The 13,444-nt window shown below is 48.0% G+C and overlaps 2 protein-coding genes and 1 long non-coding RNA gene across 20 annotated transcripts in view; 1 reads left to right on the forward strand and 2 right to left on the reverse strand.

The window, feature by feature from the left end:
- The window catches only part of LOC309626363 (taste receptor cell protein 1-like), an 83,734-nt gene that overhangs the window by 66,383 nt on the left and 3,907 nt on the right, over positions 1 to 13,444 (reverse strand). For 8 of the 16 annotated variants that reach the window (XR_014243136.1, XM_082387000.1, XM_082387001.1 and 5 more), the window contains exon 3: positions 1,402 to 1,451. The exons of 2 other annotated variants lie outside the window; for them this stretch is intronic. Coding sequence is in view for 8 of the 14 variants with exons in the window: in XM_082387000.1 (XP_082243126.1) it covers positions 1,402 to 1,451 (50 nt within the window). In the remaining 6 variants the exon portion in view is untranslated. Of the gene's footprint in view, positions 1 to 452; positions 582 to 1,401; positions 1,516 to 4,284; positions 4,600 to 5,323; positions 5,583 to 5,874; positions 6,000 to 13,444 lie in introns of those variants that run through there. 6 more of the 16 variants (XR_014243137.1, XM_082387005.1, XM_082387003.1 and 3 more) reach the window with 6 other exon arrangements.
- Positions 682 to 7,084, forward strand: COMMD4 (COMM domain containing 4). Of its 3 annotated transcripts, none has more exons than XM_082387072.1 (8): positions 682 to 776; positions 4,954 to 5,025; positions 5,252 to 5,317; positions 5,517 to 5,556; positions 5,849 to 5,968; positions 6,152 to 6,232; positions 6,539 to 6,715; positions 6,802 to 7,084. In XM_082387072.1, the coding sequence occupies exons 1-8, from the start codon at positions 774 to 776 to the stop codon at positions 6,840 to 6,842; spliced, it is 600 nt and encodes a 199-aa protein (XP_082243198.1). In that variant the 5' UTR covers positions 682 to 773; the 3' UTR covers positions 6,843 to 7,084. The 3 variants fall into 3 exon arrangements, with proteins under 3 accessions (XP_082243198.1, XP_082243197.1, XP_082243199.1); XM_082387071.1 differs by lacking the exon at positions 682 to 776 and adding an exon at positions 1,527 to 1,664; XM_082387073.1 differs by lacking the exons at positions 682 to 776; positions 6,152 to 6,232 and adding an exon at positions 1,590 to 1,664.
- On the reverse strand, positions 2,790 to 5,049 carry LOC309626408. Its single transcript, XR_014243168.1, has 2 exons — positions 4,939 to 5,049; positions 2,790 to 3,362 (listed from the first exon to the last, which is right to left on the reverse strand). It is a non-coding gene; the product is annotated as an uncharacterized lncRNA (long non-coding RNA).

Consider the following 13,444-nt stretch of genomic DNA (forward strand, 5'->3'; position numbering starts at 1 on the left):
ATCCGCCTGCCAATGCAGGGGACACGGGTTCCAGCCCTGGTCAGGGAAGATCCCACATGCCACAGAGCAACTAAGCCCGTGAGCCACAACTACTGAGCCTGAGCTCTAGAGCCCGCGAGCCACAACTACTGAGCCCACGAGGCACAACTACTGAAGCCCGCGTGCCTAGAGCCTGTGCTCCGCAACAAGAGAAGCCACCGCAATGAGAAGCCCGCGCACCACAACAAAGAGTAGCCCCCACTCGCTGCAACAAGAGAAAGCCCGCGCACAGCAACGGAAGACACAACGCAGCCAATAAATAAATAAACTAATTAATTAATTAAAAAAAAGAAAATTCATTAAGCTCTGTGTCTACACTACGTACAATTTCCTGTATGTGCATTCTATTCCAATAAATTTTTAAAATATGTCTTTTGCCACAGCCCACAGCTGTATGTAATGGCATTGCTTACAAACATGGAGACGACCTGAATACCCCGGCAGAACGAAGGCTCCCGCTCCCTTAAGGCGAACAAATTAAACGGCTTCCACTCCCTCTTCCTACTGCTTTGGTTCTGTTCTCAGTTAGCCTGGGGGTTGGCGCTGGTCCTTGCCAGGGAAAGGTTCTGGGGACAGAGAAAGCCACCCGGTATTCCGCCCCAGCAGCTCAGAGCTGCGCGACTTGCTCCCGCCCCGATCCGACGGGGTCCCCGCCCCAGCGTCACGTGACCACCACATCACCTGACCCGGCGCGACAGGAAGGTGAAAGTCTTGGGCGCGGGCTTCCTGGCGTGATGGTGAGGGATGAGGGGTGATGCGAGGCAGGGGGTGCTGGGGGCGGGCATAGTAGGAGACCCCAAATCTCACCGCCGCGGTTGCGGGAAGCGTGGGGCGCCGGGTGCGGGGAGATGGGAAGTCTGCCGGGCCCCTCAGCAGACACTTGGGTGCAGTCGTGAGGGCCGAGGCTCTGGTAGAAAAAAGCCTCCCTTCACCCTCCTCCCTGCAGGATGAGTAGGGCAGGGCGGGCCGGCAGGCTAGGAGTGCCTTGACGGGAAGGAAGGGCCCCCGCACCCCCAGGCCACGAGCTGGGGCTTGTCCCTCCAGGCCTTCCTCTGCCTCTCCCAAAGGTGCCCACTTCCCAGCGCTCCTGTGGGACCTGGAGAAAAACTTGCTTACAATTAAGCTCAGTCTTCTGCACTGTTAGGAAGGCCCTTCGCTCTTCCCAGAACCAGAAAGGAGTAGATTTGGGGTTGGGATTTCCCAACTCATCCATCCATTCATTCCTTCAACAGATTGTGAGTGCCTGCTGTACACCATGCACTGTGCCAGGCACTGAGACTTTGGCTGCAGGAGGAAAGGGCCAAGTTGGAAGCTTGAATGGGCAGTCATAGTTAAGACTTGAGGGGAAGGGGCCAAACTCACCTTGTGCATAGTGTCAGGGAGGCGACCCAAGGATGACATCATATGAGGGCCTGGGAGCAGGGAAGAAAGCTAGCTGGGTGCAGTGCAGTTTGCGTACCAGGGGTTAGGAGGCATGGAGCGGGGCTGGTGGGAGGCTGTATCTTCAGACAGGGAACAGCATTCAAAGACTTCAGGTGAGAGAGAGCATGGCTCCCTAGGAATGAATGCATTTCATCACCTGGAAGAGTAGAAACTGCAGGCTAGTGAAAGATGACGCTCGACAGGTAAGCATAGACCAAAGCTTGCTGGGTCTTGAGAGCCACATAGAGGAGTTTGGACTTTAAGAAGAGGGTGCTGGGAAGCTAGGACGAGCCTTTCAGCTGACTTGTGGAGGGAGCAAGAGGGGAACAGAGAGCCCAGCTTGGGGCAGCAGGCCCCCCAGGACATGGTAGTGACTTGAGATAGGGTGGAGAGAGTGGAGATAGAAGTGGGGGAAATCAGCAGGGCTCAGGGACTAAATGCATGAGGGAAAAAGGAGAGGGAGGGGTCTGGGCTTGGTTCCCAGGTGGTGGTGCTCACTGGGGAGGGGGGCAGGTTTCAGCTGGAAGAGAACCAGCTACTTTGATACGCGCTGAGTGAGGCGTCTGAGCTGCCAGGTGCAGCTGGCTAGGAGACAGTCTAGATTTAAGGGTCTGGAGCTCAGAAGAGAATCTACAATGGCAGTTATAAATTTGGGAGTCATCAGCACAAAGATGATCATTGAACCCTGAAATGTGTAACCTGTCTCAGCAAGAATATGAGTTGGGAAGAGAGGACCTAGGACAGAACCTAGAGAAAAGCCAGCATTTTAAGAAATTGCACAAGGAACACGTGCCTATGGTAAAAAAGTAAATAATATAGAGATGGTAGAAGTCAGAAAAAATGCAGAGATGGTAGAAGACTTCTATGGGTAGAAGTCAGGGACCCATGAAGTTAGGAAAAATATTACCTCTCAATTTTGGCTAACTTCAAACTGAAATTTAGTATTTTCTTCAATTATGAGTGTTGGCAACAAACCCCAGTATGATTAGCAGCACCTCTGACTTTGTCACTAATAGAAATCAGATATTTTCATGTCACATTACAGTTGTTGGCATTGTTTACATATTGTTTATGCTCATTTCTAAATTACTGTCATTATTTGACTTGAAACATATGTCACATCACCAATTTGTTTTGAATACTTTGGTAACTTTTTTTTTTTTTTTTGGCCACACGACGCGGCTTGCAGGATCTACGTTCCCTGACCAGGGATTGAACCCAGGGCCATGGCAGTGAAAGCCCAGAATCCTAACCACTAGGCCACCAGGGAACTCCCTATTTTGACAACTTTTAATTAGTTTATTTTACTATGGAGTTTTTCCTATGTATTTTTTTTAAATTAATTAATTTATTTATTTATGGCTGTGTTGGGTCTTCATTTCTGTGCGAGGGCTTTCTCTAGTTGCGGCGAGCGGGGGCCACTCTTCATCACAGTGCGCGGGCCTCTCATTATCGCGGTCTCTCTTCTTGCGGAGCACAGGCTCCAGACGCGCAGGCTCAGCAATTGTGGCTCACAGGCCCAGACGCTCCGCGGCATGTGGGATCCTCCCAGACCAGGGCTCGAACCCGCGTCCCCCGCACTGGCAGGCAGACTCCCAACCACTGCGCCACCAGGGAAGCCCCTTTCCTATGTATTTTTAAAAATATTTATTTATTTATTTGGCTGAGTCGGGTCCTCGTTGCCTCATGTGGGATCTTTTGTTGCGGCGCTTCTTGCAGTGTGCGGGCTTCTCTCTAGTTGTGGCGTGCGGGTTTTCTCTTCTCTAGTTGTGGCGCGGCCTCCAGAGCGCATGGGCTTTGTAGTTTGTGACACACGGGCTCTTTAGTTGCGGCACGTGGGCTTAGTTGCCCCGCAGCATGTGGGATCTTAGTTCCCTGACCAGGGATCGAACCCGCATCCCCTGCATTGGAAGGCAGATTCTTTACCACTGGACAACCAGGGAAGTCCCTCCTGTGTATTTTATACATCTAAAAACATCATTTTGGGAAAAGCCTATAGACTTCACCAGATGCCTGATGAGTCCATGCCACAAAATGGGTAAAAACTCCTGAAATAGGAGAAGAAGTACAAGGCTGTCCTTAACACTCCCACCACCTCACCAGCAGTCCCAGTCCCCTGCCCCAGAATAATGACAGTAGGCAGTCTGCAGGGATCACCATTTGGGGGCTGGGGAAAGGAGGGTGAGCCAGAAAATGAGACAGAGGCCAGGCCATAGGGAGAAATCCAGAAGAGTATGTGGCTTCAAGAAGAAGGATGGGTTTGTGTCAGATGCTGCTGAGGAGTTGAGGAAGAGGAAGACTAGATTTAGTGAAGAAAGTCATTTGTGACCATGGCTAGAGAACTTCATTGGAGGCCCACGTAGAAGCCCCAGTGCAGTGGGGTCAGGTGTGATCAGGGGGATGACAGGTGAAAAGGAGGATTGGAGGTTGAAGGGTCATGGAGCAGGTCTGAAGTGACTGATAAGGTGAACGATGGGGCCAAGTAGAGGACATGGGATTATGGGGCTGCACTGAGGGCCCAGCAGAATCAGGAGAACGTGGACTGACCGTGTACCCAGTTTGCGGGTTTTGTTCCCATCATCTGTAAGCAGCCCAGATAGAGGGGTGGGAAGGTGAACGTGTATATTGCTGTGCATTAGAGCTCTGCCACAGAAGCGGGACAAAGGACAGTTGATCGGGGGGTGGAGGATATTGTCAAGATGTGGTTGACCAGGTGGGTTTGCATCCTAACAGAGGAGATGGACCTTGAATAAGTAATAAAATGTGATATATGCTGTGATAAATGCCATGGAGATCAAGAAGGAAAGATAAACAGCTAAAGCATGATGGTGAAGAGCTGTTTTATTTTTTTTAACAGCTTCCTTGAGATAAAATCGACATAAAACAAACCATGTGTGTGTAAATATATGGTTCAATAAGTTTTGATGCGTATATGCTCATGAAAACATTACCATGATCAAGATAATGAATACATCCACTGACCCCCAAAATTTCCATGTGTGAGGGGCTATTTAAGAAAGCATAGTCAGAGAAAGTCCATCAGAAGAGGTGTCATTTGAGCAGAGACCTGAGTGAAGTGAGAGAGCAAGCCACGTTTAATTTGCAGCAGGAGCAGCAGGGAGGCCAGTACGGCTGGAGCTGGGGAAGGAAAGGAGGAGAAGGTGAGATGGTCACCGGCACCCTGAGGCCAGGTGCTTTGTTGCGTTCCATGCTGTACCCCCAGCGCTTAGAGTGGGCTCTCCCATGGAGAGGGTGCCCAGTCATGTCTGCTGAGCACATGAATGCCTGGGACAGCCATGAGAACAAGGTTTGGTGGCAGGGTGGGTCAGGGAGAGGGTTCTCCAAACAGCCTGGTAGTAGGGGAGAACAGGTGGGCCAGAGGGCACGCATCTTGGACAGGGAGCAGGAACCCTGAGGAGCAGTAGCGTGGGAGACGCCTGGCCATATGTCAGCCGGCCCTCCAGCCTGACCACCTACCTCACTCCCTTGCAGAGGTTCCGGTTCTGTGGTGACCTGGACTGTCCTGACTGGGTCCTGGCAGAGATCAGCACGCTGGCCAAAATTGTTGAGTGCATGGGGTCTTGGGGGTGGGGGCAGAGAGGGATTGCGGCTGGGGGCTCTGAGGGTGGAGGGTGGTGAGGTCACTCTTGAGTTGGGGCCTCCGCGCTCTCGGGCTATCCGAACATGCTGTGTGACTGATCATGTATGTGGCCAGCCCTCTCTGAGCCAGCCCACCAGCATGGAGGGGTGAGGTGGGTCAGTCTGGCTGATGTAAGGCCTTCCCCTCCAGTCCTCCGTGAAGCTGAGGCTGCTGTGTAGCCAGGTGCTGAAGGACCTTCTGGGACAGGGGATTGATGTGAGTGCAGGGCCCCGCACCCCACTGTCCCATGACCCTGTGACCCCCACTACCCTGAAAGTGCACCAGACCCAGGGAGACGGGTGATCAGCTCCCACCCTCCCTGGATACCTCGTGTCCTTACCGCAGGATCCATGCTAGGGGTTGGGGGCTGGTGAGCAGGGGCCCGGCACCCCTTGAGGGCCTCCTTTCTCCACAGTATGAGAAGATCCTGAAGCTCACCGCTGATGCCAGGTTTGGTGAGTACCCCACTGGGTCCACAGACCTTTGGGCAAACCCGGGTACTCAGCCTGGGGCCTGGCACAGAGGCCCCTCCTCCCAACAGCCCACTCTGACCCACCTGCCTCAGCAGAGGAGCATGAGGGAAGAAAGACACTGCCAGCCCTAGGGTCCTCTGCCCGCTCCCAGTGGGGCAGTAGCGGCGCTCATGGCTCAAGGAGGCCTGGGGGCTCTGAGCTGAAGATAGTGGGGTCACAAGGAGGTGGCTGGGGCCACAGTGACACCCCCCACTCCACCCACGGCTCCCCCCAGAGTCGGGTGATGTGAAGGCCACAGTGGCAGTGCTGAGTTTCATCCTCTCCAGTGCGGCCAAGCATAGCGTGGATGGCGAGTCCTTGTCCAGTGAACTGCAGCAGCTGGGGCTGCCCAAAGGTACGGGGACGAGGGCAGGCAGGTGGGTAACCTGTGGGCCAAGGGGTGCCAGGCAAAGGTCAGGCTGTGTGACCCTGAGATGCACCTTGCCCTCTCTGGGCCAGGAGCCTGAGACCTGCCCTTTGAGTGGCCTAAGCCCCAGCACCCACCCGCTAGCTCAGGGGACCTCCCTTCGGCCCCCAGAGCATGCAGCCAGCCTGTGTCGCTGTTATGAGGAGAAGCAAAGCTCCCTGCAGGAGCACCTGCGGGCCTGCAGCTTGCGAGGTGAGTGTGGGGTGCCAGGGTCGGGGCTGGGCTCCATTCTAGAAGGTGCATGTGGCTTGGGAGGTGTTGGTCCTCAGAAAGGAGACTTAACCACATCACACGTCGAGCAGTCACAGAGCTGGGATTCCTGACACCAGCCCCAGCTTCTTTCCTCTGAGATCTGCTGTGGGTAATCTGAGCTCCTGGATCAGAGGGATGAGAGCTCAAAGGCCACATAGCCCTGAAGGGTTCAGGGCTGAACCAGGGCGTGGGCTAGGGCTGCCTGGCTCCCCTGCCTGTGACCCTGAGCCCCTTTCGGTCTTGCAGTGAATAGGCTGAAAGGCGTGGGCTGGCGGGTGGACTACACCCTGAGTTCTAGCCTGCTGCGGTCCGTGGAAGAGCCCATGGTGCACCTGCGGCTGGAGGTGGCAGCTGCCTCGGGTGCCCCGGCCCAGCCTGTTACCATGTCCCTCTCAGCAGACAAGTTCCAGGTCCTCCTGGCAGGTGAGGCTCAGCTGTACCTGGAGGGTAAGGGGCCCTCCCAGATCCTGCCTAACTGCCGCCTGCCTACCTACCTCTTCCCCCTGCAGAACTGAAGCAGGCCCAGACCCTGATGAGCTCCCTGGGCTGAGAAGAAGAGCTCATGGGGCCCATGTGGAGCTGCCCTCCGAACTTCTCTTCAGGGGGTGCCCCAGCTCCAGGACCCTAGGGGCCTGGCCTCCTGGATGTCTGGCTTCCTAGGTTACCACCTGAGGATTCAGCCTAGGGATCCTGAACACTCTTGCAGCATTGTCTTCCCTCCCCCATGAAAGGCACATGTCAGTGGTTTTCATGAGAAGGAAGAATAAACAGAAGTGTAAGAAGTGTAAAGAAGTGTGTGCATGGATTTCTTTTGGGTTCAAATCAGAGGTTTTCATGAGAGAGACCAAGTGACATAGTGACCTCCCTGACCTATCGCACGTTTTCTTTTTTCTTTTCTCAGCTGCTGATTGAGGCAGGTCAGGGTTGAGGCAGAACGAGAGCCAAAATGAAACAGCTTGTCTGTAGACAGGAAAATCAGGGTTCTAGCTCCCAGTCCTATGATGCTCTTGGCTCTGCCCTCTCTGTGCTGGCCCTGTCCTTAGGCTGGCAGCAAGTGGGTGGCCCCAACACCAGATACCCCAGGTAGAGAAAGGAGAGAGCCCTTGCCTCTCTGTCATCTTCTTTAGGAAGAGAGAGGGCCCATGCCTGAACCACTCACTGGCAAGTGGAATGGGATAATGGGCTGAATGTTTGTTATGCACCCATTCCCCAACCCCTGCCAAATTCATATGTCTAAGCCCCAACTCCCCCTGAGATGGTTTTAGGAGGTGGGGCTTTGGGGAATAATTAGGTTCAGATGAAGTCATGAGAGTGGGACCCTTGTGATGATTAGCGCTCTTATAAGAAAAGGAAGACAGACTCTTTGTACCATGGAAAGCATGTACCGTGGAAAGGCCATATGAGAACATAGTGAGAAGACAGCTGTCTAACAAGGCAGGAGAGAGCCCTCACCAAGAACTGATTCTGACTCGAACTTGGACTTCCCAGCCTCTGGAACTATGAGAAATAAATGTCTGGTTTTTTGGGTTTTTTTTTTTTTTTAAATAAATTTATTTATTTATTTATTTTTTGGCTGCATTGGGTCTTCATTGCTGTGCGCAGGCTTTCTCTAGTTGCGGCGAGTGGGGGCTACTCTTTGTTGCGGTGCACAGGTTTCTGATTATAGTGGCTTCTCTTGTTTCGGAGAACAGGCTCCAGGGCACGCGGGCTCAGTAGTTGTGGTTCGCGGATTCTAGAGCGCAGGCTCAGTAGTTGTAGCACACGGGCTTTGTTGCTCCGTGGCACGTGGGATCTTCCTGGGCCAGGGCTCAAACCCATGTCCCCTGCATTGGCAGACGGATTCTTAACCACTGCACCACCAGGGAAGTCCCTAAATGTCTGTTTTTTAAGCCACCCAGTCCATGGTATTTTGTTATAGCAGCCTGAACAGACTAAGACAAGTGGCCTCCCAGGACTGGCTTAGGCCAACTAGGGTCCCTTGTAGAACAGACTGATTCCAGGTGTGGGGCAGGGAGAATACAAGGTAAGCCCAGAACATCTCGGGGTCCAAGGAAGCTATCAAAGAATAATAAGTAATGTCAACAGGAGCCAGCTCATCCCACTGGCTAAAGATGGGACAATTTAAGCATCAAAGATATAAGGACTCACTCCCCTCCTGGCTTCTGCTTCTGGAGAATTGGAGCAGATGGGCTTTTCTCTATTCCTTCCACTAAGTTCAGCTAAAAACCTTAGACATTATATATAAAACAAACATAAGACTATGAAAGATGACGAGAAGAAGGCAGACTGGCTAGACCTCAAGACCTGAAGAACAACACAGCAGAGAATTCCTTAGATTTTCTTTTTGCTTCATGTATCCCAAGCTGGGTGCTGGAGAAGCCATCCACCTAGAAACAACACACAGACAAAGGAAGGCCCAACAAAAGCCTACTCTCTCTAGGCAAAGGACCGGGAAAAGGACAGTCCAGCGGGACAGAAAAAGTTACAGACAGTAACGGCTGTACTCCAGCCACACCCTGCAGAACTACAGCCCCTCTTCGACCCCTGACTGCAAAGGCTGAGTGGAAGCCTAGACTCCCACCCCATCCAGCAATAAGGAGGTGGCATACCCCTTTCCCCACTGGTACTGTGTCAGAGGAGGCCAGCTAAAAGAGAAGATTTAAATAAGATGCAGAGTCTCATAATACCCAAAATGTCTAGGATTCAATTTAAAAAATCATTGTACCAAGAACCAAGAAAATCTCAACTTGAATGAAAAAAGACAACAAATGCCAACACGAAAATGACTCAGCTGTTGGAATTCTATGCTAAGGATTTTAAAACAGCTATCATAAAAATGCCTCAAGTCTCAGCAGAGAAATAGAAGATATAAAGAACCAGATAAAAATTTTAGAACTGAAAACTACAATAACCCAAGTAAAAATCTCAGCGGGTAGACCTAACAACAGAAGAAAGAATCAGTGGATTTGAAGATAAATCAATAGAAATTACCCAGCCTGAACAACAGAGAGAAAATAGCTTGGAAAACAAACAAACAACAACAACAACAAAAACAATAAAATAGAGTCTCAGGGACCTGTAGGACTATAACAAAAGATCTAGTATTTGTGTTGTCAGAGTCCCAGAAGGTGAGGAGAAAGAAGGTAGGACAGAAAAAGTATTCAAAGAAATAATGGCTAAAGTTTTCCAAAATATGGCAAAAGACACAAACCTACAGAGTCAAGAAACTGAATGAACTCCACACAGGTTGAACCCAAAGAAATCTATGTCAAGATACATCATAATCAAACTTCTGAGAACTAAAGAAAAAAAAAAAATTGAAAGCAGCAAGAGAGTGATGACACCTTACATATAGGGGGAAAACAATTTGAATGACTGAATATCTCATCAGAAACCACAAAGGCCAGAAACAAAAAGCGCAACACATTTCGGGCCCTGAAAGAAAAGCGTCAACCCAGAATTTTATATTCAGCGAAAATCACCTCAAGAGTAAAGGGGGAGTAAAAGAATGAAATTAGAACATTTTTCTCACACCATATACAAAAACTCAAAATGGATTAAAGACCTAAATGGTAAGACTGGATACCATAAAACTCGAAGAAAATGTAGGCAGAACACTCTGACATAAATTGTAGCAATATTTTTTTGGATCTGTCTCCTAAGGCAAAGGAAACAAAAACAAAATTAAACAAATTGCACCTAATTAAACTTAAAAGCTTTGGCACAGCAAAGGAAACCACTGATAAAACGAAAAGACAATCTACAGAATGGGAGAAAATATTTGCAAATGATATGACCCATAAGGGGTTAATATTCAAAATATATAAATAGCTCATACAATTCAATATCAAAAAAACAAGCAACCTGATTAAAAAATGGGCAGAAGACCTGAATAGACATTTTTCCAAAGAAGACATAGAGATGGCCAACAGGCACATGAAAAGATGCCCAGCATCGCCAGTTATTAGAGAAATGCAAATCACAACCACAGTGAGATATCACCCCACACCTGTCAGAATGGTTATCATCAAAAAGACCACAAATAACAAATGTTGGCAAGGATGTGGAGAAAGGGGAACCCTTGTACATTGTTGGTCTGAATGTAAATTGGTGTAGCCACTGTGAAAGCAGTATGGAGGTTCCTCAAAAAACTAGCAATAGAACTACAATGTAATCCAGCATTCCTACTTCTGGGTATTTATCTGAAGAAAACAAAGGCACTAATTCAAAAACATACATGCACCCCAATGTTCATAGTGTGTGTGTGTGTGTGTGTGTGTGTGTGTGTGTGTGTGTGTGTGTGTATGATATCACTCAGCCATAAGAAATAATGAAATTTTGCTATTTACAAAAATATGGATGGACCTGGAGGGTATTATGCTTAGTGAAATAAGTTAGAGAAAGACAAATAGTGTATGAGATCACTTATATGTGAAATCCAAGAAATGAAATGAATGAATATAACAGAACAAACAGACTCACAGATACAGAGAACAAACTAGTGGTTACCAGTGGGGAGACAGAAGGGGGAGGGGCAAGATAGGAGTAGGGGATTAAGAGGTACGAACTACTATGTGTAAAATAAATAAGCTTCAAGGACATATGTACAGCACAGGGTATATAACCAATGTTTGATAATAACTTTAAATGGAGTATAATTATAAAAATATTGGATCACTATGTTGTACACCTGAAACTACTATAGTATTGTAAATCAACTATACTTCAATTTGAAAAATGACAAAATTGTAAGGCATTTTAAAAAAGAGTAAAGGGGGAAATCAAGACATTCACAGATGAAGGATAACTAATATAATTTGTCACCAGCAGACCTAATCTAAAAATAAAAAGGCTAAAAGGAAACCATAAACAAAACAAAAAGACAACCCACAGCATGGGAGAAAATATTTGCAAATGATGTGACCGACAAGGGATTAATCTCCAAAATATACAAACAACACACGCAGCTCAATATCAAAAAAACAAACAGGACTTCCCTGGTGGCACAGTGGTTGGGAGTCTGCCTGCCAATGCAGGGGACACGGGTTCGAGCCCTGGTCCGGGAAGATCCCACATGCCGCGGAGCAACTGGGCCCGTGCGCCACAACTACTGAGCCTGCGCTCTAGAGCCTGTGAGCCACAACTACTGAGCCCGCGTGCCACAACTACTGAAGCCTGCGCACCTGGAGCCCGTGCTCCGCAACGGGAGAGGCCACTGCAACAAGGAGCCGGCGCACCGCAGTGAAGAGTAGCCCCCACTCGCTGCAACTAGAGAAAGCCTGTGCGCAGCAACGAAGACCCAACGCAGCCAAAAAAATAAAATAAAGTAAAATAATAAAATAAATAAATATGTTAAAAAATAAATTGTTAAAAAAAACAAACAACAAACAACCCGATGAAAAAATGGGCAGAAGATCTAAATAGACATTTTTCCAAAGAAGACACACAGGTGGCCAAAAAGCATATGAAAAGCGATGCTCAACGTCGCTAATTATTAGAGAAATGCGAGTCAAAAGTACAGTGAGGTATCACCTCACACCAGTTAGAATGGCCATCATCAAAAAGTCTACAAACAATAAATGCTGGAGAGGGTATGGAGAAAAGGGAACCTTCCTACACTGTTGGTGGGAATGTAAATTGGTACAGCGACTATGGAGAACAGTATGGAGGTTCCTTAAAAAATTAAAAACAGAGCTATCATATGATCCAGCAATCCCATTCCTGGGCACATATCCAGAGAAAACCATGATTCAAAAAGATACATGCACCTCAGTGTTCATTGCGGCACTATTTACAATAGCCATGTCATGGAAACAACCTAAATGTCCATCAACGAATAAAGAAGATGCGATACCTATATACAGTGGAATATTACTCACCCATAAAAAAAGAATGAAATAATGCCATTTGTAGCAACATGTATTGACCTAGAGATTATCATACTAAGTGAAGTAAGTCAGACAAAGAAAGACAAGTGTCATATGATATTACTTACATGTGGAATCTAAAATATGATACAAATGAACTTATTTACAAAACAGAAACAGACTCACAGACATAGAAAACAAACTTATGGTTACCAAAGGGGAAAGGTGGGGGTGAGGGATAAACTGGGAGGTCAGGATTAACATATACACACTACTATTTATAAAATAGATAATCAACAAGGACCTACTGTATAGCACAGGGAAGTCTACTCAATACTCTGTAATAACCTATATGGGAAAGGAATCTCAAAAAGAATAGATATATGTATATGTATAACTGAATCACTTTGCTGTACACCTGAAGCTAACACAACATTGTAAATCAACTATACACCAATATAAAATAAAAATTTTTTTTTAAAAAAGGCTAAAGGAGGATCTCCAAACAGAAAGGAAATGACAGAAGAAGAAATCTTGAAACATCAGGAAGGAAGAACAATGGAAAGACTAAAAACATGGATGCAGTAGACTTTCCTTCTCTTGAGTATTTTGAAATATGTTCGACAGTTGAAGCAAGACAAAATACTGTTAGATGTGGTTCTCAATGTATGTAGAGTAGATATTTAAGGTTATTATAAACAAGGGAGGGTAAAGGGAAGTAAGGTTTCTCTATACTTTACTCAAATTGATAAAATGTCGACACCAGTGAACTGTGACAAGTACATACATGTGTATAGTGTAATACCTACAGCAACCACTTCAAAGGGTATGCAATATAACACACTCAAAAACAATATAGGTAAGTCAAACTGGAATTCTAAAAGATGTTCAAGTAGCCCACAGGAGGGCAAGAAAAAGAAGACAAAATGAAAAACAGGGAACAAACAAAGCACAAATAAAGTGGCAGACAAAAAAAGTCACAAAGATGGGCTTCCCTGGTGGCGCAGTGGTTGAGAATCTGCCTGCCAATGCAGGGGACACGGGTTCGAGCCCTGGTCTGGGAAGATCCCACATGCCGCGGAGCAACTGGGCCCGTGAGCCACAATTTCTGAACCTGCGCGTCTGGAGCCTGTGCTCCGCAACAAGAGAGGCCGCGATAGTGAGAGGCCCGCGCACCGCGATGAAGAGTGGCCCCCGCTTGCCACAACTAGAGAAAGCCCTCGCACAGAAACGAAGACCCAACACAGCCATAAATAAATAAATTTAAAAAAAAATAGTAAGATGT

Source organism: Balaenoptera borealis (genome assembly GCF_965194805.1).
Source record: "Balaenoptera borealis genome assembly, chromosome: 3".
NCBI lineage: Eukaryota > Metazoa > Chordata > Mammalia > Artiodactyla > Balaenopteridae > Balaenoptera > Balaenoptera borealis.

Coding starts and splice junctions, on each gene's coding strand:
- COMMD4 (XM_082387071.1), top strand. CDS start 1,605: ATGCATTTCATCACCTGGAAGAGTAGAAACTGCAGGCTAGTGAAAGAT. Junction 5,026..5,251: donor TCAGCACGCTGGCCAAAATT/GTTGAGTGCATG, acceptor CTTCCCCTCCAG/TCCTCCGTGAAGCTGAGGCT. Junction 6,716..6,801: donor GTTCCAGGTCCTCCTGGCAG/GTGAGGCTCAGC, acceptor TTCCCCCTGCAG/AACTGAAGCAGGCCCAGACC.